Source organism: Thrips palmi, unplaced genomic scaffold (genome assembly GCF_012932325.1).
Source record: "Thrips palmi isolate BJ-2018 unplaced genomic scaffold, TpBJ-2018v1 HiC_scaffold_8, whole genome shotgun sequence".
NCBI lineage: Eukaryota > Metazoa > Arthropoda > Insecta > Thysanoptera > Thripidae > Thrips > Thrips palmi.
This window is the reverse complement of record NW_023144635.1, coordinates 4,996,596-5,022,859: the sequence shown is the minus strand read 5'-3', so window position 1 is coordinate 5,022,859 and position 26,264 is coordinate 4,996,596. Positions and strand designations below refer to the sequence as shown.

Genomic DNA, 26,264 nt, shown 5'->3' with positions numbered 1-26,264 from the left:
AAAGGGGCATGTCCTAGACACATGTTGAGGAGTGACAAGGTGCATCGGTGCATCGTGTTCCAGGTTGTCTCCGGTTTCCGCGTTGCACGCTTTGCACGCCGAGGGTGCCGAGGGCCGAGGCCTAAAACTCCTGGAATAAATTGACTTGACAACTTTTCAAGACATGCCCCTGCTCTAAGAAGTTTGGGTATAAATCTGTTGCTAGTACTGCCTCACCACTTATGTAATTTGTAGTCCCATATTTTATCGAGACTGTCCAATTTCTCTGCTTTTTCTTCTAATTTTTAAGCATTTATTTTTTTTAAACTTTGTGTGAAATATATTTTACTAGTGTAATGACAAAATTCTTGTCATTCTCGTTAACCTGACTACAAATTGCGTTTCAAACTTCCTGTTTTCTTTTTCCTTCTCTCTTCCAATTCTGTCCACTAGTTGAGATGCCGAGACGCCGCGGGAAGGGCCGTCGGCGGGAACTCTCCCCGCTCGGACACGGTGACGGGGAAGCCGCCGTCCAGGCTGAGGATGACGCCGATCTCGACGGGCAGGTCGGCCACGGTGCGGGTGTCGCCCGGCGCGCGGTGCACCTCGTAGCGCCGCAGCACCGTGCTCAGCACCGTCTTGAGGTACATGATGGCGTAGCGCTGGCCGATGCACGACCGCGGGCCCGCGCTGAAGGCCGCGAAGCTGAGCGGGGGCCGGCCGCGGACTTGGTCCGGCAGGAACCTGCGGCGGGCAGCCAATCGGTTAGGGGTGATTAGCGAATTCATCGGCAATGCTGTCAGCACAGGCACAGGCCTTCCGCACCTGTCGGGGTCGAAGCGCAGCGGGTCCGGGAACCAGGCGGGGTCGCGTTGCGTGTGGAAGCTGAACATGAAGAGCTGGGCGCCACGCGGCACGCGCGGCCCCGACGGCAGCACCGTGTCCTCCACGCAGTCCCGGCCGAAGACGGGCACGAGCGGGAACAGGCGCAGCGTCTCCAGGATGACGCGCTCCATGCGCTGCAGGTGCGGCAGCTCGTGCTCCGTGACGGCGCGCTGCGGGTCCGCGCCGAACACGTCGTCCAGCTCCTGAAATAGGTAAGTGAGTAACAGGCAGTGGAACAGGCGGCGCCAGTTGGAACCCGCCCTGTGACATACTTGCTGCAGCCGGCGCTGCTCCTCCGGGTGCATGGCGAGCAGGAGGAGGGCGAAGCTGAGGCAGTGCGCCACGGTGCCCTGGCCGGCCACCACCATGGCCTTGGCCTCCTCGCGCCACTCCCTGGCCGTCAGCAGGTCGGCCAGCCCCTGCGTGGCCAGCGCGTGCTCCAGCAGCGACCGGGGGCGGCAGGCGCCTTTGGCACCGGGCTGCTCCTGCGCAACGACGCCCTGATCGTGCACCTCGGGCGTCGCGTCGGGCCTCACCGAGTGCTGCCGCCACTTGCTGACGATGTGGTCGATGAAGGTGTCCGTGTCGGCCTCCATGCGCGCCGCCTCCCTGCCCGCCGACGTCCTGGCGTACAGCGAGTCCCACAGCAGCCAGGGGTGGCAGACGCGGTACGTCACCATGCGGGCCGCGTTGGTCGTCTGCTCCACGAAGCGGCCCAGCGCGGCGGCGTCGGAGGACAGGTCGGCCGACAGCATCGTCTCGCACACCGAGTCCATCGACACCATGTTGCAGTACTCCAGGATGTCCACCGGCTGCGCCGACCGCGCCGCTCGAGTCATCATGTGCGAGAGTTCGATTGCCTTGCGCCGGAACACCTGCCGCCGGGGAGGGGCTACAGAGTCACGAGCCGACAAAGAGGAGCAGCGACGTCGCGAGGCAGCCACTCACCTCCACGTTCTGGACGAGCACGTGCTGGTGCAGGGACGGCCCGATGGCCCGGCGGTGGCGCCGCCACACCTTGCCGCTGAGGGTGATGAGGCCGGTGCCCAGGGCCACCCGGGCCAGCGGGTACCACGTGGACTTGTCGTTGAAGCGCGCGCTGTTCATGACGTGCTCGTAGTCGCGCGGGTCCGTGATGACGACGAAGGGCCAGGGCCCCAGCCAGAAGCAGAAGGTGGGCGCGTGGCGCTGCATCAGCCCCACCACGGTGGCCCAGAACTTGTCCTGCGAGGTGAACAGCTCGAGCAGGTTGCCCAGCAGGGGCAGCGGCTTGGGGCCCGGCATGCCCGCCAGCACGGCCTGCCGAACAAGACCGTCCTCGTCATCGCGTCGACGGCGTCCCTCTGCGCGTAACGCCCTCCGGACCGCTGTGGCTCACCTGCATGCGCCAGGCGTCCCGCGTCGTGTCCACCAGCCAGGCGACGAGCGCGGCCAGGGCCAGCGCCAGGGCGCCCGCCACGACGAGGCCCAGCATGGCTAGCTTGGCGAGGGCCGGGTCACTTCGCTGCACTCACTGCACTGCTGCACCCGACTCAGCTCGAGGCTTCGCCTGGCTTGGCCTGCAGCACTGCAGCAAGCGCCCCGCGCCACTGAGGCTCGAGTCGGCGAGGCAGCGCGCAACACCGGAAAGAATGAATTTAGGCACCTGTCGCAGCCATGGCGATGGAGCCGCCGAGCGCGGAGCAGCCGAGCAGCCGGGGAGCAAATCAACACGTTTTTTCGCGTCAAACGGTAAGTAGCGGTTCGATGCAACAACTTTCTCAGTCACGGCGCGCTTCGAGCCTCTAGCCCCTCCTCTGTCTCTTTGACGTCACCGAGAGCTCGCCGGAGGAAGCTGACGCCGAACAGTGCTTTCATCGCGCTGTCTCTGTTGCACTCGAGGGCATCCCGTAGGGGTGCAAGAGAGACAGAGCGACGAAAGCTCGGTGCGGAGTCAATGTGTTGATGCACGACAAGCCTCGATAACCTGAGTTGTGGCGATCCAAAGTCCGTGTTCCGGAGAAAAGGAACGCCTGCGGAGTAGGCAAACCCAACAGTTGGCGAACGCCGGAGTGCACCGGGTTGCCTATCCCGTGGTTTGCAGGGGCTCTGGTCGGAGGTAACGGCAGAATGCTTCCACATTGCCTGTTTTTGTATCATTTATTTATTGTTTCCAAATGAGCGTCGGACTCGGCACTCCTCGTCGTTGCGGTCTCGCGCCGGCGGGACACTGTGACGGGGAAGCCGCCGTCCAGGCTGAGGATGACGCCGATCTCGACGGGCAGGTCGGCCACGGTGCGGGTGTCGCCCGGCGCGCGGTGCACCTCGTAGCGCCGCAGCACCGTGCTCAGCACCGTCTTGAGGTACATGATGGCGTAGCGCTGGCCGATGCACGACCGCGGGCCCGCGCTGAAGGCCGCGAAGCTGAGCGGGGGCCGGCCGCGGACTTGGTCCGGCAGGAACCTGCGGCGGAGAGTTTATAGATTCGCAAACTGAGTAAGAGTCGACTTTTCGCCAGGAAGTAGTCCGAACGGACCTGTCGGGGTCGAAGCGCAGCGGGTCGGGGTACCAGGCGGGGTCGCGGTGCATGTGGAAGTTGCAGAAGAGCAGGTGGCTGCCGCGCGGCGCGGTCAGGCCGGACGGCAGCGCCGTGTCCTCGGCGACGTGGCGGAGGAACACGGCCACCAGCGGGAACAGGCGCAGCGTCTCCAGGACGACGCGCTCCAGCAGCTCCAGGTGCGGCAGGTCGTGCTCCGTGACGCCGCGGCCGGGGTCCTCGCCGAACACGTCCTGCAGCTCCTGCCGAAGAACGGAGCGCTGAGCACATCGTTTGACGCAGCCCTCCTTCGCCGGCGCGCACCTTACCTGCTGCACGGCCTGCTGCACGTCGGGGTGCATGGCCAGCATGAGGAGCGTGAAGCTGAGCGCGTTGGCGACCGTGCCCTCGCCGGCGATGACCATGGCCTTGGCCTCCTCGCGGAGCTCCTCGTCGGACAGCAGGGACGCCGCGGCCGAGTCCGCCAGGACGTGCTGCAGGAAGGACCGCTGCCTGTCGGCGTGCCCCTCGTCCCGCCGCTCGGCCCTCTTGCGTCTGATGACCTCGTCCACGAAGCGGTCCGTGAGCGCCTCGATGCGCCGCGCCTCGCGCTCCTCCGCGGTCAGGGCGTACACCAGGTCCAAGAGGAGCCAGGGCCTGCACACGCGGCGCGCCACCAGGGCGCACGAGTCGTTCTTGGCGTCCACGAAGCTCTTGAGGGCGTCGCGGTCGTCGGACAAGTCCGCCGAGAGGATGGTCTCGCACACGGCGTCCATGGACACCAGGTCGCAGAAGCCCTTGATGTCCAGCGGGGCGCCGGTGGCGGCGGCGGGCCCCAGCAGCTCGTCGGACACATCCCGCGCCTTGCGGTGGAAGACCTGGCGGACAACGGGGGCTGGTGCACTGAGTGTGAAACATGCCGTGGCCGTCTCGTGAGGGGCTCCATGGGCGGTGCCGCCAGTACCTGCACGTTCTGCGCGAGCACCCGCTGGTGCAGGGACGGCGCCACGGCCTTGCGGTGTCGGCGCCACGGCTCGCCGCTCAGCACGATGAGCCCCCTGCCCAGGGCCGCGCGCAGCATCGGGTACCACGAGGACTTGTCGTTGAACCTGCGGCTGGTGAGCACCGCCTCGTAGTCCAGGGGGTGCGCGGTGACGACGAAGCAGGCGGGGCCGCACCAGAAGGCGAACGAGGGCGCGTGGCGCCGCACCAAGGCCATCATGGCGGGGAAGAAGCGGCGTGGCGCCACCAGCAGCTCCAGGACGTTGCCGACGACGGGCCGCGCGCGGGGGCCCGGCGCGTCCCCCAGCACCCTCTGCGAGAAGCTGGGCGTCAGCAAGCAGTCCCCGGTGCCTACGGCCTCCTCCCAGAATTGGACGCACCTGCATGCGCCGCACGTTGGCGACGGCGGCGACGAGGCGGGCCACGACGTAGGCCGCGCAGCCGGCCAGCACCGCCCAGGCGGTCCAGGCCAGCTTCATGGTGGCCGAGGACTTGGCGAGACGCGGGGCCGTGCACCAGCAGACCAGCACTGAGTGGAAGGCAGGGCCCAAGGGAAGTCCCAAAGGGAAGCCTGCCAAATAGAGCACCGGAGGGGGAGCCCTTTCCTCACAAAGCAACGCCGAGGACCCAAGGACCCCTGCGGCTGCTCCTATAGAAACGGGAACGGACTTTTTTTTGCCCCGGCGGCTAGTGCAATGGGTTAAGTAACTGCATCGTCTTCTTCGTCTCCCCGCGGCACCGCGAGCCGAGGCGAGGCGATGGCAATCGGAAGGACGGCTGCCTCGGTGCTCTCCGTGGCGCTGGAGCGCGCCGCGCCGGTAGGCCGCCCAACGGCCAGCACGGCGAGGGGGCCTGCCTGCGGCACGGCGTGGGCTCCCTAGTCGGCCGCGCGCCGCAGCCTCATTCCGCAGTGCCTCTCTCTCGCACTCATGGGGCCTCCCGCACAGGTGCGAGTGAGAGAGACCGAGCCATGAAGCAGTCCGCCGTGTGGCCGTGCTTGCTCCATGGCGGCATGGCGGGGGAACCCCCAGCCGGATCCACGCGATACCGGGTGACAGAGACCAGGAGACAACCGGGCATTTGCCCCACTTGTCGACCGGACCTCTCACTTCTCACTCCCGGCAGGCTAGCCTTCATTAGTGCCCTCTGGAAGTCTGGAGGTCGAGTCGTTCTGCCAGGGCACGGCCAGGGCCTCGAACGCCGCGGCCAAGCCGGCCCAAGGTCGCGGGTAGGCCACTGGCACTGGGCCAGGACGCTCTATGTTTACTTCTGGGCGTGGAAAGACCCTTCGATTCTGTCCTGGCACTGCCTAGCTTCCAGGCGGCGCGGCCTGGAGAGGCCGTGGGAAGGGGACCGCGTCGACCTGGACGCGTGTGAGTCACGCCGCCGCACGCATCCAGCTGGATGGAGCAATTATGAGATTCCAAGACGCACGCGCACTGCCTCCAGGACTTTTCCCCTGCCGATGGTCTGGGGTGCCAGGATAGGGTTATTCGCCTCATATTTTTCCGAAGTTACCCCTTTGACTCGCGGAAATGTCCACCCCGAGAGTGTTGCCCTGGCCGTTGCCCGTCCGTCCGGCCTGGCGGCCTGACGGGGTCGGGGCCCACCTGGGGCTGGGGCGGGCTGGGGCCGGCCAGGACGGCCAGGGGGGAGAAGGAGGCGGGGCACGAGATCCGGGGGCCGTGCCGGGCCGTGCGTCTCGGCGGGGCGGACGGGGCTGGCAGCCAGACAAACGAGCAGGCAGCCAGGGCAGGCAGCAGCCAGGCAGAGGCTGCACAGTCCGCCAGAGTCGCATGGACTGCCGTGCAGGGCGCAGCTAGCGCAGCTCGACGCCAACACCACCCGCGTCAACGGCCACCGAGTCGCGGCCGAGTGGACCCAGTGTCGCGAATCGGTCCCAGTGCAGCCAAATGCAGGCGTGATGGCGAGCCCATCGCACGCGGCAGTGACAGAGACCCAGTGTGTGTGAGTGTGTCTGTGCGACCAATAAGTGCCCACCGGCGACGGGAAGACTGGGAGCAGTCCAGGATACTGCTGCGGCTCAGCGGCATGGATAACAGGTTGGTGCCGCTCTAGACGTGCCAGCGCGTTCGGACGGCCTAGACGGCTGCAGCGCGCTCGGAGAGAGGTTCAAAGGATGTGCTCGTAAACAACAAAGAGGAGTTATTTTTGGAACGAGGCTCTATGTTCTCCGCGGCCCGGCGCGACGTCCAAGTGTGCAGTTCTTGGGTGCAGTGGCAGGGCTGCCCGCCCGGCAGGTGGGCCACCGGCGTTCGCCGGAGTGCGCGGGGTGCCTACCCACAGGGGCCCGCCCTCCGGCTCCAGCATCCTGCTTGTTTTCTGCACGTCTTCTCGTCGAGTGCGAATTGCCGCAAGACCAGGCACGCGTTGCGACGCGTTGCGTGGCGCCAGCGCCCATGATTACTGAGGCATCGCCGGCCGAATGGGCCGAATCGTCCAGCGTCATCAGGCGGCAGTCACGGACGCCTTCCCTCCGGCAGGCCGGCAGTCAGGCCGGCAGGCAGTCCGGCATGAGGAACACAACAACCAACGCCCCGCCGAGCTGCCGAAGCTATTGGCCTTCGGCCGCTTCCGGCTCCATTTGGCAGTCATCGCGTCGCAGTTCTATTACGCCTTTTTAGCTGGCGCCCAAATTTTGCGATGTGCGGATGGTGGTCCCCGCTTAGCACGGCGGGGCGGCGGGATGGCCAACCTGGCCGGGTCCGGACTCGTCTCCCGCGCCTCCCGCCCTGCCGAGGCTCCAGATATTGCGGCAACCGAAAAAAATTATGATTGACAAACGGGCCGAACGGTCGGTGGTGGTCGGTAGACGGTAGGGTGCGGGCTGGTGCTGGCCCGCCACTATCGCAACATGGGTCGGGTCGCGCTGCTCGTAGACCATCCGGCCGGGCGTGACTATGACAGTTGGTGCCCACTGGGCTCTTTCAACCATTCTTCGTTTCTTTCATTTCGGTTCATTTCTCGGCTAGCTCCGCCAATCACGTTCTTGCTTGCTGCCATTCGAATCACCCAATTCAATTCTCTTTTTTCTTTTTTTTTTCGCGTGACGCGGAACAATTGAACTTCCTTTTTTTTTGGTGGGACCGATAAGTGTGTCGCCGAAACACAATACGTGTCCCAGTCCAAACTCCAAAGCATTCCACGCACGACGCCTCCGTCTCGGTCCGGCATCTCGGCTGTGCCGCGAGTTCAAACACTGCGCGGGCCGAGTTTGTTTGTTTCGTGTTGTTTTCGTTTGAACCTGTGCGTCATGGCCGGTTCCCAAATTAATTGCCGTCGGTCGACTGACTCACGCCGCACTCCATTTTTCCATTCACTTTTTCCATGCTTGCCCGCATTATTTTGAGGGTATACCCGAGTTGAGTTGGCCAAAATTGTAGGCACAGCCGACTGGATTGCTGGTCATCGTGGGGAATTTACCTAGGTACACCCACGTGCAGTACGAGGCGACGTGCTGCCACTGCTGCTGCGTCGTCGCGTTGGATCCACCAAAAGTGTGATGCCGAGCCTCCAGGAACTTTGATCGCCTGGCTTATTTTCATTATTACAAGTTACGGGAGCGAAAGAATTCCACTGTCACGGGTATTATTTAGCGGGGCGAGAACTCTGTTTTGGGCGCCCGGTGGCGTGCAAAGAGCATAGCACACTGGTAGCATCTAGTAGCATTCTGCGGTCGGGACTGCAGATACTTGCGAAAAACATAGGCACCGGACGATAAATTAGCTGTCGCAGCCGGCAGCTTTTGTCGGCCGCGGCTCGACACGGCCCGGCGCGGCCCGGTGTGTGCCCTCAGGAGGAAGAGCAGGCCTTTAAGCTCAAGGTGAAAAAGCGTTTGCCCAATAATGCTGGCTTGGGCGCGGCGGCGGCTCGGTGGCGCGGCCGGCCTGTTCCGCCTCGTCCAGCGGCCACCAGCGGGATGAGAGGAGGAAAGCCTGTTGCACAACGTTTCCACACACACACACGCACTCAGATTCTGGGCGGCGGCGCACCCAGCAGGGCATCAGTATGCCTTTGTGCATCATGAGATTCATGAGTGGACCGGATGGACCTTATTGTGGCACCAGAGTGGGGGCGCACACTGTGCAGACGTCCTTGCGAGTGGCCGCGCACGCAGGATCTGGAGAGACGCCGGCTGTAAACGGAGTCAAGTCGTCGGACCACAAGTCAAGCCGCGACTGGGGCTTTGCTGGTGTCCATCTCACCGCCATGTTGACATCTTGCCAGTTGTCGGCCCATCCCCGCCGTGCGAAAAAAAACAAACTGTTGTAGCGCCACAAGGGCTCTTTACGCGTGGCTCGCATGCGGCGCGTCATTTGGCAGGCGGCCGTAAAACCGTGAAAACAAGCCGCGGCTCTTCAATCACTCAGCGGCGAGGCGATGGCGATGGCGGCGCCGCGCGTGAAGCGCCGATGTGCCGGCACTGCCACGGCACTGCCACGGCACTGCCGGCGAAATGACAGGCTACTCAGAAAATGATTAGCGAAGGTCTCTGCAGCTGTCAAGGCCAGGCCGAGACACGGCGCGGCCAGCAGTGTGGCGGTCCCACGCACGGCCCGGCCGCGCGCCTCGTTTGCAGGGCAGCAAACCTTAAGGAGTTCGACTCCGGGGAGTGTGACTCGAGTTCCCGCCGTGCCGTCTTTATCAGAAGGACATCTTTGCTGTCCGGCAGATCTGCAGAGCCCCCTTCTCTCGAGGTGACTTGAACGCATGGCGCGCTGCGGTCGCCCGTTGCAGCTTGCTAGGTTAGGTTCGGTGGGAACTCAAATGGGACTCAAACTTAAGTGTGACCCCATCAATGGATTCCTCGTTCGGAGAGCAATCCATTGGTGGGGTCACACGGCGGGGTCACAAGTCCCATTTAGCAACTCTGGAGCTCAAAACGCGTCTAGAATTTTGACCGCCGCTACCGGTCTAATAGGCCACTGTGAAGCGTGTCCGGAGTAACGAGGCCCTCGGCACACTCGGATCATCGGCGCCGCCTTGCTCCGCGTGCGCCGTGTCATGGCTAGGCTGCACAGTGTGCAGCACACGCCGAGCCGCGCCGGGCATGTGTGTCAAAGCGGTGGCGGCCCGCAGCCCGCGCAGCCAATCAGCGCGTTCCTTCCGAGAAAGGCCGTTTACCGCGAGAATGGACACCGCGTCCTGCCAGCTCGCACCCCACCTGTACACTGCTCTTAGCGATTCGGCAGTGACGTCATCATGGACGACGGTTCCCTTTTGCTACTACACCGAAAGAGGGGAGCTTTTGATTCAAGGGTGTTGGACCGTAATTTGCGAATGCTGTCGTTGTGATGGGCTCGACTAAACCGTGGGGTTCTTTGTTCGTTCCGAGTCTAATCGACTTTTTAATTCTTTGACTAATATTAGAACGATTCAAACGGCGCGGCGGCGTGCGTTTCGTTCATGACTTGGTTGATTGACTATTGTGCGCCAGCCACAGCTAGCCACAGCGTGGGGTCGAAAGGGGCTCCGAGAGGCTCGTCCTGATCACTGTTCCGCTGCTCGATTCGCGGCGCACAAAGCGCGCACGCGGGGCGCACGTCAAGGCCTCGGCGCCCTGGCAGTGCGTGCGGTGCTGTCTGTGCGCCTCGATTTGGGCCTTTAAATTCCGCCTGCTTTCGCGCTGCCGGCGCACTGCCTAGCGTGTGGGGCCGACCGCGCTTTCGGGGACGAACGCCAAGTGATCGACCCTGAACTGCTCGGAGTGCGCGTGAGTGTGTTCGCAGACGAATAAAGAAAACAAAGACGCTTTGCGCTAAAGCAACATTTTTCGGTGGCACTGCTTCCAAACGGGCGTTACCAATCACATCGGGCAAAAGACCACCCGCAAGCGCTTGGACGCAGCAGTCACCCAAAATCGTTCGCATCGATCGGCTCGAGAAAACTTGCGATTAGTTCGGATCGATCTGCACTTGAACGCGCCCTGTTGGCCTACTGCGGGGCGGCGCGGGTCCTTGTCGTCGCTCGCAGCGCGGCTCGCGTGCCGCCGGCCCACCGGCCGCCCGGTCGATTCTGGTCAGAGTGGGGTTTCTCGTTTCTCATCGGGCACGGCGCCGCGCCGCAGACAGAGTGTTACAAATGGCGAGGCCCTGCCCAGTGCCGCCCGGCCGGCCGGCGTGACGCCTCCAGGGCTTGGCCGCAGGGCTTTGCTCCAGGGCTGACCTTGTACGCTGCAGCCCTGCCGGCCCTGCCCGCCCCCCACCTCCAGCCTCCAGGACGGGGCTTTTCTCCGGCGTGACGTAACGCTGTGTCCACGTGGGGCCGTGGGGCGTGGGACTCGGGGGGCGTGGTGGCGGCCCGGCGGGCCCGGCGTCCAGCGCGTCGTCTCCTCTCGGCGGCCTCCCAGTGGGCCTCCTCGTCCAAGTTCCGCAACGTATTTGTGGCACTTCTCCGGATCACCTGCGCCTCGTCAAAGTTAGTCTGCAGTATTGGCGGGCTAGTGCTAACCCGTCCAACCGCCAGAATCCACTGTGCACACCATGCCGTTGTCGACTGTGTCCCGGTCGCGGGCGTCGCCTACCGACGGGCGTTCGCCGAAGTACTCGCATGAGCCTGCTTGCTTTCCGCCCTGCCGGAGGAGCCCGTCGTCCTTGCACTCAATGCGTGAAGTCTGACTGCTTGTCTTGCTTGTCTTGCCGCTCGTACCAAGACCAGGATCCGTCTGATGCCAGCCGTCCGGGCTGTTCGGGCGCGGGCCCCGGGCCGGCGGCGGGCGGGCTGGACGGCTGGCCCATCTAACTCGCGTCGCTGGCGGCCAGCCAGGCAGCCAGCCAGGCCGCCGGAGTCTGTTCCGTTAAGTGTTACCGCACTACCGACGCCCAGACACGCCGCCTTACCCGCCGCCTTGACAGTGCTCTTCATGGCCGCGGTGACGGCGGTGCCGGCGGTGCGTCGCCCCGGCGCAAAACAGGTTCGACCGAGCCCGGGCCGTGCCGCCGTGCCCCAGCAGGCTCGCTCTCCGAACAGCGTGTCGTCGCTCTGTCTCTCTCGCACCCAGGCGGGACGCCCCATGAGTGCGAGAGAGACAGACAGCGGCCAAGGCGAAAGCACTGTTCGGAACGAGCCTGCGAGACCGCCTCGCTGCAGCATGAGGCTGCAGGAGTGCGCTGACACCGCGCGAAGTCCCGCGAGGCCCACTGCCAAGCCTGCCAAGCCAAGCCTGCCGCCAACCAGAGAGGTCCAAACAAACAAGGCGCGCCGCGAGTTGCGAAAAAGTTTCCACTTCTTTGATCACGCTCTCAGGACCTGTCAATAAGCGTGCACTACTGCCCGGGGTCACAACAACGGGACGTGCAGCGTGAGAGTCGTTTGCAAATCCACGCCATGTCCCATTCGGGGAATGTGATGCCAAGCTAAGACAAGACCTTTTTTTGGTCCTCGCCGTTGGCTACTATGGCTGTAATAAGGAAACTGATGCCGGCGGTGTGTTCGGGCAACGTCACCTTTTACTTCTTTGCATCGCCCGACTCGGTAGTCGCTCCGCACCAAATGGAAAGCTTTGTCGGAAGAGCGATACTTCTATTCTGGTCCGCCTAACAGACGCTTTCCCGCTCTTGGACCATTACGATCGGAAATTACAGGTGCGAGGTTGGTTCGCGTCGCCGGCAGCGGGAGGCAGCGGCAGCCAGCCGCGCGGCGTGGTGGTGTGGCGGGCGGGTTGCCAACCCTGCCAAGGGCACCAGCAGCACCAGCCGCGGCTGTTGACTCTACTATTGTCGCGGGGAATCTCTAGGAAGTAAACAGCACACGCGCGCGTTGCCGCTCCTCTCGAGGCAACCCTACCTCACTTCTCCGAGGAGTCAAACTAAAGCGAGTCTATCAGAACGCACTTAAATTCATTAATGCTAAACAATTTTTCTAGGTTTAGGTACCTCTGGGTGTAACTGACACGGGCAAGGTGGGGGTGTGACACCGCCGCGCACGCGCCGCGCCCACGCCCTGTCCGTCCGTCGCGCGGAGCGGCGTAGAGTCAAGGCGGTGAGAACGGTGACCGCCACCTTTACGCCACAATGTCACGATTATTGCAACGTTGTCGCAATTGCCGCCTTGTAGGAATCGCGAAACGTGAGTGTCACCCGCGCGTGCAGACTAGTGGCATTTTTTTTCTGCGAGGTGCGGACGAACTAATGCGTTTTCACGAAGCACACACCTTTGGAGGAAGGTATTTTCGGCAAGATTTTGACGGCAGGATAGGTGGCTGTGTGACGTCTCAAGGCGGTGTTTTTGTACGCTTGCCGGGCTGACTGTTGCGACGCCGCGCAGTCCCTTCCTGTTCATTCGCTCGCCTTGAACCTCAAGCACCCAATTCAAGACACTACGCTGTACCATTTTTTTTTTCGAGTTGCTACCTATTTTCTGACAGCGATAAACATCCTGGCGTTCTGTCGCAGTAGTATCAAGATGAAGACGAAAAAATAAGAGCTCCAGCGCTGTGTCGCTCTGCCCTACGACACGATCGCGGTGCGAGAGAGAGGGAGAGAGACCGCGCGTGCCCCGACCCAGCCTGGCCGTCGCGGACGGAGCACGGAGTGGGCGGTGTTGTCGCGGGCATTGTCGCTGGATTCCCAGCGCGGTCCGTTTGCCGTTTGCTCATTGCCGGCATTGCCCCACTTGCGAGGGACGTTCAGTTTCGAAATTGAGGCAAGGCACCCGCAGAGGTTGGGCCGCTGTCTCTCTGCAGACTGATTCCGAGAGTCTTATTCGACGCAGGACGACGACGACCGGGGGGTTCGCCTGAAAAGTGCATCGCGTCGCGCGCGCGGAGTAGTGAGCAGTGCGTCCGGCGTAAAAGGGGGTAATTCTCGGCGGTCTTCATCGGCGCGGTGCTCGGCCAGCCCGTTTGTGGTCAGTGGCCATGCCCCGGCCCCCGGCCGCCGCAGCACGGCGCGTCGCGGTGGAGCGCCGAGTCCGGCCGGTCCGGCGTGCCCGTCATCGCGGTGATGCCTGCTCAATGAATCGGCCTTTATCGACTTGGGCACCGCCACGCCCCGCCACGCCCCACCTGCGCGCCAAACTGGAGCTGCTTTCACATTCCGTCATGCGTCCGCGAGGTCACCAACAAGTCCCTCCTTTTTTCGATACATCATCGATGTGGTAAATGAAAACGAAAACCCCCCGCGAAGGTGTGCGCGGAAAAGGCAGCAGCGTGGGAAACGAAGGACAGACGCAGTGCCCCGTCGCTCCTTCTCTCTCGCACCCTTGCGGCCTGCCGGGCACTGCTCGGGTGCGAGGGAGACAGAGCGACGAAAGTGCGGCCTGCACGCTGCACGCACACGCCGGCTGCAGGTGACCCTTGCGGGCGCTTGCAGCACCACGCCACCTCCTCCAGCTACAGGAGGCTGATTCCGAGAGTCGTTTTAGTCTCCGCGTCTCCCTCGCACTCATGCGGCGTCCCGTGTAGGTGCGAGAGGGACAGAGCGACGATTCTCAGCCCGCGGAAAAAACAGTCCGTGCCGGATGTCCCACTCAAGACGCAGCACTGCTGTTGTTTTTGTTTCAGCTTGATTGTTTTTCCTTTCGCTACGACGCGGCCCCCTTATTAATGATTTTTTTTTTCGCGTGTACTTGTTCTCCATCAATGGGGTGGCCGTGGCCCGGCCCAGCCCGGCCAGCCCGGCCCCTCGCCTCACGCCCCACGGCCCGCCACGGCCCGCCAAAGCGACATGAGTAAAAGGCTGCAGTCTTAGTCTTACCCAACCCGTTGCCGTTGTTGCCCCCACCGCCGCCATCCTCGCCACGGTGCACCGACGCGCCGCCACCCGATGCATCGCAGAACCCCACTAGGCCAGGAATTATTCACGCCCCAAGGGTCACAGGCGTGCAGGCTGTGCAGGCTGCACCTGTCTCTCTCGCACTCGCGGGGCATCCCGGTGCTGGAACACCGCCCACCGCAGCGGGCCGTAGGGTAGCCGTCGGCCAGCCCCGCCGTCACTACACTCTCGGGTGCCATTCCTGCAGTGTTAGCGCCCGTTTGGGTTTAGCTTTCGGGTTTCGTCGGCCACCCTGTACGTGCCGCGTGCCTTGCACGGAGTCATGCTCGGCCCCCCGGTTCCGTCCAGGTGCTCCAGGCACTCGGCCGGCTCGGCGCGGCTCGTCCCTCGGGGTCTTGGCTGTCCTGCCTCGCCAGCTCGCCAGTCAGTCCAGTTTCCTTCCAGAGGCCGGCCGGAGGGGGCGGGGGGCGGGGGAGGCGGCGGGGATCTTTCTGCCGGACATCGCCCGACCCTGCCGCGCCGCGCCGCCACTCCCCGCCGCCCCGCCACGCCACGCCCTGCCGGTCGAGCCCGGTCCTTTCGCAAGACATGATCCGCGGCCTCATGTGCAACGTGGAAGGGAGGGGGTATTGTTCGCGGAGCTGAAAATGGGCGGAGGCGCTCCCCAGCCGCGAGAAGACGCGCAGGGAGGGAGAGAGAGAGGGAGTTGAGTATGAGGGAAGAGACAGACGCAGAGGCTGTGCGTATGGAACGGTCGCGTGCCTCTCGCCGTCGGGGGCCCGGCCAATCGGAAGCAGCAAGCATCCACATTCGGCACTACACTAGTAGTCCGAGCACGGAGCGGAATGGTCCGAGGTCCGTGCTAATCGCGGAAACGCGCGGGAGGCTGCTTACGCCAACCAACTGCAGTACAAAGCGACACTTGTCGCTAGGGACTCGCAGTGGCGCATCCTGGCATGCACGGCATGCCGGCCGCGGAGTGACGCAAACCAATCGGCAAAAACAAATCGTCCAGCGCGGGCTTTACCCGCCGCCTCGCGGAAAGCTTCGCGCAGTCCTGCCGTTCTGCGGTCTCGCTCGGACTTTGGCTCGGCGCGGCGCGGCGGGGCCGTCGCGGTGTTTGGCGAGCAGGACCGGGGCCGCGCCGCGCTCTTCGGCTGCACCGTGTGCGTTGCCGCCTCGTTCTGCGTTTCTGCGTTCTTCGGTCGCGGCCGCCTCGCCGCCGCGCTGTTGGCTCTGCTAATTGACCTTCCCTCGCGGCGTGAACGCCGTGCTCATGCGAGATGCAAGCATGACGCACTTGTCCACAATGGCCGCGGTGCACCGCGGTGACGACACACTGCGTGGGCCGTTCATTAACGGAGTCTAATTGTTGTTGTTGTTTGCAGCAGGCGCCCGGAGGACATCGAGATGGAGGGCCGGCCGTGCGCCGGCTACAGCAATGGCGGCTACCGCGCGGACGACCTGGAGAGGATCCGCGAGGAGCTCAACACCGCCCTGCGCACCGCCCCCGAGCCGGCCGCCCCCGTCGCACCCCCCGCCCCCGCCGCCCCCCGCGGCCCGCGCGTCGCCGCCATCTGCATCAGGAACGCCAAGAAGAGCTACCCGCTGGGCTCCGGGGTGGTCCTGGACGGCTTCAACATGACGGTCGCCGAGGGCAGCATGTAAGTGCAGCGGTGCAGCGGTGCAGCGAGGAACCGAGACACGGACTTGGTCGCGTCCTTTCACCGCGCTGCCGACGAGCGTCACAGTGGTCGCAGGCGGCCGGCCGCCGGTCTGTCCGCCAAATCGACGTGGGAAACGTGCTGCGAGGCACGCCACTGTCTGCCCGGGCGGGGCGGCGGGGCGGCGGGGGCGGGTGGGGGACGGGCCGCGGGCCGTCGGGTGGGAGGGTTACTTATCCACTCATCCACGGGTATCATCGGCGCTGAGGCGCACAAACCATGGCAGCGCCCCCCGACATCGCGCAACCTCTTGCACCACGGAGTGTACTCTGCACTCGCCGACGCACACTGTGTGAAGGGATCAGTGTGCGTGATGATGCAAACATGTTGATGCTTCGAATTACGGGGTGCCGATACGAACGGCAAACACCAAACGCGTACACTTTACACGCGCGCGGGCACTACCAGCACAACGAGAGCGTCGTCAGCTGATCAGGCTTTGTTCTTCGTGGTGCAAGCAGGCGAGGAGGCAGTCTGCCGGCCACTGCGTGCCATGGCCACTGCCGGCCAGCGTCCTTCACCCTACCCCTCCCAGCCATCGTCCTCCGGGTCATCGTCCTCTATATCACTCGTCTCCTTCGTCCTTTGGGCGGCCAGCCGTGCCGTGAGCCATCTGGGGCGGTTCTCCTTGAAGAGCGAGAGAGGCTACCTGCAGTTCAAGTCCAGGATCATGCGCCCCGCCCCGCCCCGCCCCACCCCGCCCCGCCCCCCGCCCCACCCCGCCCCACCCCGCGGCGCGCATCACGCGTCTTCCGCGCGACGGCGCCAGCACCGCCGGCAACGCGGCCGCGGCCGCGGCAGTGCGTGAAGGCTGGAAGTCTGCGGGGCAGCCGTGTGGCGTAGACCAACCGCAACCAATACAAACTGTTCCCCTTTTTCGTCCTGAACACAAATTACTTCAAATTTCCATGGCATCTCAACGGGTTGTGCGTGGCTCCTCTCCACAGATACAGCCTCCTCGGCGCCAGCGGGTGCGGCAAGACCACGGTGCTGAGCTGCGTGGTGGGCCGCCGCCGCCTCAACGAGGGCACCATCACGGTGCTCGGCCTGGCCCCCGGGACGCCGCGCTCCGGCATGCCCGGGCCCACCATCGGCTACATGCCCCAGGAGCTGGCCCTGTACGGCGGCTTCACCGTCACAGAGACGCTCAAGTACTTCGGCTGGGTGGCGGGGATGTCCCAGGAGGACATCGACGAACGCACCGCCAAACTACTCAGCCTTTTAGAAATACCGACTGAATATAGACTAGTTAGAGATCTAAGGTATGTTGGCGGCCGCCAAAGTATATCCCAGTGCACTTATGAAATTTACATCTTCCTAGATTTTATGGGCAATGATGATGGCTTGTTGACCACAGCGGCGGGCAGCAGAGGAGAGTGTCTCTGGCCGTCACCCTCATCCACAGACCCCCCATCGTCATCCTGGACGAGCCCACCGTCGGCGTGGACCCCGTGCTCCGGCAGAAGTGAGTCCCAGAACCCGCCGTCTATGCTAATCTTGTCCCTCACTTCGACGAGTCGCCACCGTAATGTCCCATTCCTTTCGCACGCAGCATTTGGGACCTGCTGCTGAGCATGACGCGCGACGGCCACACCACCGTCGTCATCACCACGCACTACATCGAGGAGGCGCGGCAGGCCGACACGGTGAGCTCCGAACCGGGATCGAGATGCCGCAACCGATCGCCGCAATTTCTTATTAGGCGCCGCGGATTGTTTCGTCATTTTGTATTTTCACGCGTTAAATTAAAGGTGACAGAGTTATGGCGGGTTGCGAGGCCTAGGGGCCCTGCTGCCCTGCGCGGTCCGCGGTCCGCCGGCGGGCAGGGCTTCTTGGCCGGCTCGGCGCTCGCTGGACGCACGGCACGGCCTGGTGCCGCCTGGTGCGTTTAGTGTTTAGTGCGTCTGCAAGTGAAGTAGGCCAATCGCCTCCCCGCCCTTGCCTGCCTTACGGTCTGCCTTCGCGGCGCCTCCAGCCCCGCCCCGCCGGCCCCGCCCCGCGCCCCGCGCGGCCAGACAAGGCCCAAGGCCGGCCAAAACAAAGCGCTGGCTGGACCCGCATTTGGCGCTATCGCGCTTTCGCAACGCGAGCTCGCCCTTTTTAATTGTATTTTGACGGCTCTGGCCGCTCCGGCCGCTCTGGCTGGCAGGCCGGGCCGCAAGAAGGAGCCAAGCCGTCGTGCCGTCATCTTGCGACAGGAGTCACTGCTCTGCCGACCAGCAGTTCGTTTCTAACTTTGTGCTTCGAACTTTCGGCCCTCGGCAGATCGGCCTGATGCGGAACGGCACACTGCTGGCCGAGGACCGGCCGGACCGCCTGCTGGAGCGCTACGCGTGCGACACCATGGAGGAGGTGTTCCTCAAGCTCAGCCTGCGGCAGCAGCGCGCCCTCGCCGCGCCGGCCACCGAGACGACCACGGCGACGGTCCCCGTCTCGGTCCCCGTCTCGGCGCCGGACGCTGCCGAGATGGCGGTTGAGGGCGCGGCGGCGGAGCTCGACCAGAAGGACGAGCCCCCCGTCCTGGAGGACGCCCGCCTGCTGCACTGCAAGCCCGTGCACCTGACCAACCACTGGAACACGCTGCCCTGCCTGTGGAAGAACCTAACCTACATGAAGAGGAACGTGGTGTAAGTACGCAGTGCGTCGGGCCGCGCGGAGCGGTGCGGAGCCGGTGTGGTCTAGCCCTTAGTGGTAATGGCGAGGGCGGCAAAGCGCTCCGCGCGCGCGCACCGCTGTGGTGCGGTGTTGCCTACCCTCGACTTCGCGGGCGTTGGGCGTTCCCAGTGGCTCAGACGGCTGGCGGTTTGCGGTTTGCAGGCCCGTGCTGTTCGTCGTCATCCTGCCCATCATCCAGTGCGGCCTGTTCGGCGTGACGGTGGGCCGCGACCCCAAGGACATGCGCCTGGCCGTGGTGAACGACGACGTGCAGTGCACCTACAGCAGCAACCTGGCCGGCGGCGTGGACTACAAGGGCTTCCCCGGCTACCCCAGCAACTGCACCACCAAGACGCTGCGCTACCTCAGCTGCCGCATGCTGTCCATCATCGACGACGACCGGATAGCACTCGTAAGCACACTGTGAAACACAGTGTGGTGGACGCTCGGGCGCGCAAACGCTTGACCCTTGTTTGTGGTGCGCAGGAGCCGTTCCCCAACATCCCCTCGGCGCTGGAGGCGGTGCGCGCGGGCAAGGCGTGGGGGGCGCTCTACTTCCCCGCCAACTACTCGCGCTTCCTGGCGGCCCGCCACGTGTGGGGGCGGTACGCGTCGGACAAGGCGCTCAACCACAGCGAGATCAGCGTCTGGATGGACATGTCCAGTAAGTCCGCCTCCACCTGTCGCTTGGCCGCGCGGCTGCTTTCGACGGCCACTGTAGCGACTGGTTTGCGTCGTCTGCTTGCAGATCAGTACATCGGCTACCTGCTGCAAGCCTCGCTGTCGCTGGCGGTGCTGCGCTTCACGCGCGACATCCAGGAGGGCTGCATGTGGAACACCAAGGCCACGCCCGTGCCCGTGCGCATCATGGACCCCGTGTACGGCCAGCTGGACCCCAGCTTCCAGGACTTCTGCCTGCCCGGCATGATCGTCACGTAGGTTTGCTTCTCGGTTCCTCCTTGCGACTCTCTGAGTCGCTTTCGTCGCTCTGTCTCTATCGCGGCTATGCGGGATGCCCCATGAGTGCGAGGGAGACATAGCGACGAAAAAGACTCTCGGAATGAGTGTGCTGACACCGCGCTGCCGTGCTTCCAGGACGGTGTTCTTCATGGCGCTGCTCGTGACGGTGGGGTCCATCTTGGAGGAGAAGAGGGACGGCCTGATGGCGCGCAGCCTCTCGGCGGGTAAGGCCCGTGCCCTGTCGGCCTGTCGGCGGCCCTCCCCCGCTCCCCCGCCTTGACCCGCAGATTCGTTTGCGCAGGTGTCACCATCCACGAGGTGCTCGCCGCGCACGTCCTGGTGCAGATCGTGCTCATGATCATCGCCATGGTGACCGCACTGGTGATGCTGCTGTGCGTCTTCCAGCTCACCAACAACGGCCCCCTGTACTGGGTCGTCCTGCTGTGCTTCCTGCAGGGGCTGTGCGGCATGTGCCTCGGTACGATAGAAGAATCCACCCCCTCTCTGTTTGTTTGGTATACGAGTTGTTAAATTTCACACTTCTACACCCCTGACAGGATTTTTCATCTCCTGCCTTTGTGAGTCCGACATGGCCGCTACGTACATGGGTGTGGGCACCTTCTTCCCACTCATTTTTCTCAGTGGTAAGTTAAAAAACATAAACCGGACAAAAATAATAATGGAAACTATTTTTTTGGACGATTCACTCATTAACTTGGCCTTTGCAGGCATGGTGTGGCCCGTCGAGGGCATGCACTCCCTGCTGCGGTCCATCGGGTGGGCGCTGCCGCTGACGCAGGCCACCACGTCGCTCAGGAGCATCATGGGCAGGGGCTGGAGCATCGACCAGCCCGCCGTGTACCTGGGCTTCGTCTCCACCGCGGTCTGGATCGCCATCTTCGTGAGCATCACCCTCATCACGCTGCGCGTGCAGAAGAGGATCTCATAAGCGAACCTTCCACGCTCTGGCTTCCCCTTCTCACGCCCTGCGTGACGATCTCGTGGACGGAAAGCATAGACTTTACAAGATTGTACCGCCGTCTGTGTCAAAGGGTCGTGACCGATTTCAGGGCTATTGCCCTCCCCACCCCCCCTCTCTCTCTCAGGCACCCTTTTTCCTCCCAAAAATGTCGCCTTTAAATTTTGACAAAAAGTACCTTTTGGCCCACGACACTTCCCTGCTGCGTCGTGTGTCCTGCTACACTTCACTACCCCTCTTAGATTTTATATTGATGGCTCAATGTATGAAAAAAATGTATGTTTTAATTCTAGTCTTCTTCCATTGTGATAGGTCTTAAAAGCAGAAATAAGGGAGAATTTTTTTGCAGGGTGCGTAAACTTAACAAAATTGATTTTGACATTTTCCTTGATATCTCTAAAGTACATGGTCAAAGTCAGAGTGCTCAGGAAGATGAGGAACCCAATTATGTTGAGTTCACACATCCTGTCTTTTTGTACAATACTGTTTTAGTACTGTATCAAGTGTAAGGTGTCATAGAAGGTAAAATCAAATTGTAACAATTTTGATTGCTCAATGCTGTGTCCCATGTTCCTGTCGGATCAGCACTAGCTCCCCAGTAGATAATCTCTCTCACTCTACTTGTTGCGTGTGAGGGTGACCTCTTCCCGATTTCCCGATGTAGCTGTAGGAGAACACTGTCTGCACATTTTGTAAATATCCAGAGATGTGTTGATATAAAAGGAAATTTAAATGCAATTTAAATGCTGCATCAAGATAATAAAACTAAGTTAAGGTGAGAATGCATTCTTTAATTGTTTTGTTTCATGTGAGGTACAATTCCATTATGAAGACAAGAAGTCCACCACCAATACTTCTTAAATTTTCAGATCCACGAAGAACAATCTGCTGTGGAACTGTGTTCTGGAACATTACACAATACACACTCAACTCACACTTGATATGCCAATTTTATGTGTTGTTTTTCATTCATATTTTTAAAAAAAGACAGCTGCAAAAACCATGAACTTGAAGGATGAAAAATAAAACACATTTTACTGACTGCAAGTGTAAAAATAAATAAACTTCATTTGAATCTGAGCATAATATCAATAAGGTTAGTATTGTCTGGATGAAAGAAAAGCAAATCATCCACACAGTAACAAATATGTCAAATAAGGCAAACAAGGTTACAACATTTGTTCAACGTTGTTAATAAAGCTTTGATTGATACTGATGACTCTTTGGTATTAGTGAAGTGAGTGGAACAGTATTCTAGAATGGAATATCACCATAAGAGGAAACATATGACTATCATACAGGTGCTCTCACAAAAGTACATAGGTGAAGTATTACAAAATTAAATTAAAATGTGTTAAGCACTTTGCATGTGAGTATTTTCTGAATAGCGTTGCTTTGCACCACGAATTAATAACAAAAGAAAACCACAACCACTTAATTAATTGTGGACCAGGTAGGAATATTCTTAACATAAAAAGCTGGCCCCTGAACCAATTCGACCTCTGAAATCAAAGATGATCCTGACAACTCAATGAACATTAAATATTCATATTTGTGTACAGTACAGGATACTGCTTTGAATATCAGTAATAAATTAAGGACACTATAATAAGATTTGAGGAGGGAAAGGAGGAGAATTCACATTTTCATGTGTTTGCTATTGAATAAAAACCTATATATCTTTGGGAACAGCCCAGTGATAAAACTAGGGTCCTGAGGAGCCTCAAATGGAAAGGCTCATCAAAGTGAAACTAAAAATTTAATGGCTCAGCTCAACACTGTCTTAATTATGGTCCGATAATGATGATCTGAATTTACATTAAAACACATACTACAGTAACAAAAATAATGTTATAAAACAGTATAAAAAGTCCAACCATGTCAACATGTAATAAATAAAAATACAACATATTTTTAACATTAAAATTCAAGTCAATATCTAGGTTTTAATTTTTTTAAACTATCACAGACAAAACAACAACCATATTGATAATTCTGATTAATGTTTTGACAGAAGATAGGTGAGAGAGAAAGAAAGAGTGAGAGCTCTTCAAGTTAAAATAGGATGAACCTGTGACTGTAAGCACAGAAATATAATGACGGCTGCTTCTGGAAGACATTCAAATAGCACAACTCATTAATAATGATGTGGCAAAAGGAGTGAAATCTGAAAAAAACAGTACAAATCCGAGAAGGCAACACAGATTGACCTTGTGATAACTTTCCCAGAATAATTATTTGCAGTGAAGAGGAGGAAAAACTGAACTTCAGCTACAACCAAAGTAAGTACCATGAGCTTTGATTAGAAGAAAAGTGTGAAGATCACAGTCGACACCTAAAAACTACGCACAGAAGGTTGTTTGAAAAAACACATTATCACGTACAAAATATTTTCTTAATATACATGTTTGGTTGCTTGCTTAAAAGGCCAGACTTTTAGAATGGAAGTGCAATAGACACTTTATTCTGGAAAACAGCAAAAGGCCTTATGCTTCAAGTAGACCAACTGTTGCTAAGTGAACCAAGTTGGTTCATTAACTTGGCCAAAGATGCATGAAACAATTTTGATTACTATTGAGAGCACAAAATCATACACTCATACATTGAATAAAGGAATGAAGAATTTTCAGAAGGTAACAATGAATCCAACCCAAATTCTTCCCTATATTACACTAACTAGGAACTGGGTTTTGGTGGTGAAAATTCACAATGGACCCAAATTAACACAATCGGAACAGTCGAACCACGAGAAGTTAAAATACTTCAGTTTCAATGTCATACACAATTCTTTTAAAACAATTTTAAAAAATAAGTGTCTCTACAGAAGAAACTATAAGAATATATTCACAACAATTTCTACCGGATAAAAAATAGGAGATTCATTGCAAACCAATGCTTACAGACGCCTTAAAAGAAAATCTAATTAAATCATTAACAAAAACAAAACAACCAATAAAATCTTGCAAGTGATAAGTACAGTGAAAGATACAGTAAAGGAATTTGCAAACAAATATAACAAGAAAACGATTTTTAGAATGTGGAAAAGGAAATAAAATAACACAGTCTGTGAGTGCACCTTCACTACCAAAGGCGAGAGTGTCGATATGCGGATTTATCTTCGGAAATAGTTGATTCCACACTCTTCTGCTGCAGAAAGCCAGGAGGGCAAGATGACTCCTTTGCAGATGAATTTGCAACCCCAACTATGACTGAAGTGTGCTCATTTTGACTACTGCCATTTAGTGCATCATCAGGTAGTCTGTCAAAAAAATACAAGCCCTTTAGTTTAGTGCACAGTAATGCAACAGCAGCATTTGAAGTAAAAGTAACTCAAAAACAGGTCAAACAGATTGTAAAACTGATTGATTGGGAATGTGATTTTCACAGCTTGTCAAATCCCAATTCATTGGAAAATTTACCATTAAATGTAAGTACAAATTAGTTGCAATTAGTGACAAAGCACTAGTTCACAAAATTTTCAGACTACCAGAAGATTGAAACCCAGTCATGTAAAGTTAATATTATTATTAATATTATCATTTTGTTAATGGGATTATTATGTTGCTGCTCAAAATACATGATTATGACTAAAACCACTTCACTGTGATGTGCAAGAATCTATGCATGCAATAGAACAGTGACACTGTGAGAAAAGCATGACAGAAGCATTTATACAATGGTGCTGTATATTATCTTCATACAGCCAATTTGGATTGTAATTTGTATAATGATACAGTACACATCAGCAACAAAACAAGGGGAAAACCAAATAATATACAAACAAAAATGTAAAATATTTACTTATGAGGAAAAGATTTTAAAAACGTAACGGTCAAAATCAACATTGAAGTGGTAAAACTTACTCGCTTCTTGGAATACTCTGGCTTAGACCATCATGGAGTATCTGAAAATAAAACATGCCATTGAAAAACAAATTTCATAATTCAAAAAATTACATCCAACACATGCATACATTGCCCATTGTTGATTCAGGTTTGTAGGCAGAAAAGCGACCAACAGAACATCTTGAAGCTAAATCATATGCACTGAAACAAATATGATTTTTTAAAATGATACATCATGAGGGGACCATCATTAATGTTAGACATTTAAAAAAAAAACAAAAAAACAATACCTGTTTCTGTTTGTTGACTTCACAGAGGACATCTGATTATTCACTCTTCGTGTTACCTGCAAACTGCTACCACCATTGCACACAGGAGCCTTCTGATTATCACCTATAAAATTTAAATGTGTGAATGAATTAATGGAAGACATGCACTGTGTTACAATAGACTGTCCCCTGGTATTACCTGTGGTTGTCTGTATACATTGTCATAACACATACATAATTTGCATTTGTTGGAAGATCAAAGCACATTTCTAATCACACTTCATTCTAATGTAACTTACCTTCCATTCCAGCCTCAGCTGTATCTTCAGTTTTAAAGGCAGCTTAGAATAAAAGCAATGCAATAAAGGGTAAAATTTTTGACAGAAAGAGAAGACACCTTTACCAAAAAAGTAAAGTGGAATCAGCTTTTAAGATGTGTTACATTGTTACAAAACGGTGAGACATTAGACATGACAACCAAACCATAGGAGCTTAACCAGGGGAACATCCAAGGCTTTGAATGTGTGCAGCTTACCTGAGTCACAGTCAAAAAATCCATCAAAGATGACAAAGTTGTTCATTTGAGGGAGAATGTGTTCAAGGCCATAATGTTTGTAGAGAAAAGTAAGAAATTTCTCAGAGGGACGGTCAATGGCCAGTTGCCGAGGAAGAACATTCTGATGCTGAAAATAAACAATTAATTACAAGAAGAATTTTTATTGAACAAGAGTTTAGTAAAATATAGATATCTAATGGGCACTTACTTTAAGCATGTATTCATAAAGTCTTTTGCCACAACCTGTCCGCTGTTTGGATTCATGAATGTAAAAGTCCAATATGCAAAGAGGCTCGACCTCATGTTGATATCCGGCCAAATCAAACATGAATAACTTTTTGCGACCAATTTTCAGAAGACCAACAACACTTCCTCTCCCACTGTTAAATGAGCAGAGAAACATGACTAAGACAATACTTTGACTAGAGAAACAAACAATTTTATTCAGATAAGGCATCCTTACTTGGAGGTTCCTGGGTCAACCAGTAAATACAGAATATGTTCTGAATCTTTCAGTTTGCCACCACTTGTTATGGGCTTAAGAAGTCCCTGTGCCTTAGCTGATGCCCATCCTATTTCGTCCAAAACAGTATTCACTTTATTTATGCAGTCTCTGAAGAAAGAAATGGGATTATAATTAGTCATAAATAAGATGAAATTATTACTACTGATAAAAATGAGAGTATTCTATTTTTTTTAAAAAGGGAGATATCGTTTGCACACACATATATTCTGTCTTGAAAAGGCTTATTTTTCTCAAAACCGGACAAACCCACAGCCTTAACCTAACTGTTAAAACAAGTTATCGTGAAGAGTCCTTAGACAAGAAAGGAAATGGACAGAGGAGATATTGCATAGTTGTCAACAATTCTAGTGACACAAATAATTACAAGTAATAATATATAACTTACAATCTTGCACTCATTCCCATTGATAGATACTGTTCAGGTAATAATTCCTTTGTCAAAATGGTAATTTCATTACTGAAGATATCGTTAACTCTAAAGTTAAAATCCATAGTTCCTTAATTTCTCAGAATTTTTGCCTTAATTCTCAGCTGGAAAATGGAACACTTTCACTAGGGAAATTCCCACAACAGTACCACAGCAACGAGAACGACGACAGAACTTCGGGAACTTGACACCATGAGCGCTGGCTGCC

The 26,264-nt window shown here is 57.4% G+C and overlaps 4 protein-coding genes across 4 annotated transcripts; 1 reads left to right on the top strand and 3 right to left on the bottom strand.

Moving 5' to 3' along the window:
• Nucleotides 1–428: 428 nt before the first annotated feature.
• LOC117653090 (cytochrome P450 4g15-like) lies at nt 429–2,338 on the bottom strand. The gene is made up of 5 exons (XM_034398463.1): nt 2,243–2,338; nt 1,813–2,163; nt 1,137–1,739; nt 805–1,067; nt 429–723 (listed from the first exon to the last, which is right to left on the bottom strand). The coding sequence occupies exons 1-5, from the start codon at nt 2,336–2,338 to the stop codon at nt 429–431; spliced, it is 1,608 nt and encodes a 535-aa protein (XP_034254354.1).
• A 661-nt stretch (nt 2,339–2,999) lies between these two features.
• LOC117653089 (cytochrome P450 4V2-like) lies at nt 3,000–4,598 on the bottom strand. Its single transcript, XM_034398462.1, has 5 exons — nt 4,344–4,598; nt 3,709–4,257; nt 3,484–3,642; nt 3,380–3,441; nt 3,000–3,306 (listed from the first exon to the last, which is right to left on the bottom strand). The coding sequence occupies exons 1-5, from the start codon at nt 4,596–4,598 to the stop codon at nt 3,000–3,002; spliced, it is 1,332 nt and encodes a 443-aa protein (XP_034254353.1).
• Nucleotides 4,599–6,149: 1,551 nt separating this feature from the next.
• On the top strand, nt 6,150–21,221 carry LOC117653837 (ABC transporter G family member 23-like). Its single transcript, XM_034399785.1, has 13 exons — nt 6,150–6,444; nt 15,504–15,779; nt 16,787–17,101; nt 17,197–17,304; nt 17,392–17,485; nt 18,105–18,466; nt 18,657–18,906; nt 18,981–19,158; nt 19,243–19,429; nt 19,590–19,678; nt 19,756–19,932; nt 20,012–20,098; nt 20,183–21,221. The coding sequence occupies exons 1-13, from the start codon at nt 6,434–6,436 to the stop codon at nt 20,401–20,403; spliced, it is 2,355 nt and encodes a 784-aa protein (XP_034255676.1). The 5' UTR covers nt 6,150–6,433; the 3' UTR covers nt 20,404–21,221.
• LOC117653839 (alpha-tubulin N-acetyltransferase 1-like) lies at nt 21,204–26,250 on the bottom strand. The gene is made up of 8 exons (XM_034399788.1): nt 26,015–26,250; nt 25,567–25,716; nt 25,312–25,483; nt 25,083–25,230; nt 24,569–24,671; nt 24,407–24,479; nt 24,297–24,337; nt 21,204–23,692 (listed from the first exon to the last, which is right to left on the bottom strand). The coding sequence occupies exons 1-8, from the start codon at nt 26,119–26,121 to the stop codon at nt 23,515–23,517; spliced, it is 972 nt and encodes a 323-aa protein (XP_034255679.1). The 5' UTR covers nt 26,122–26,250; the 3' UTR covers nt 21,204–23,514.
• Nucleotides 26,251–26,264: the final 14 nt, after the last annotated feature.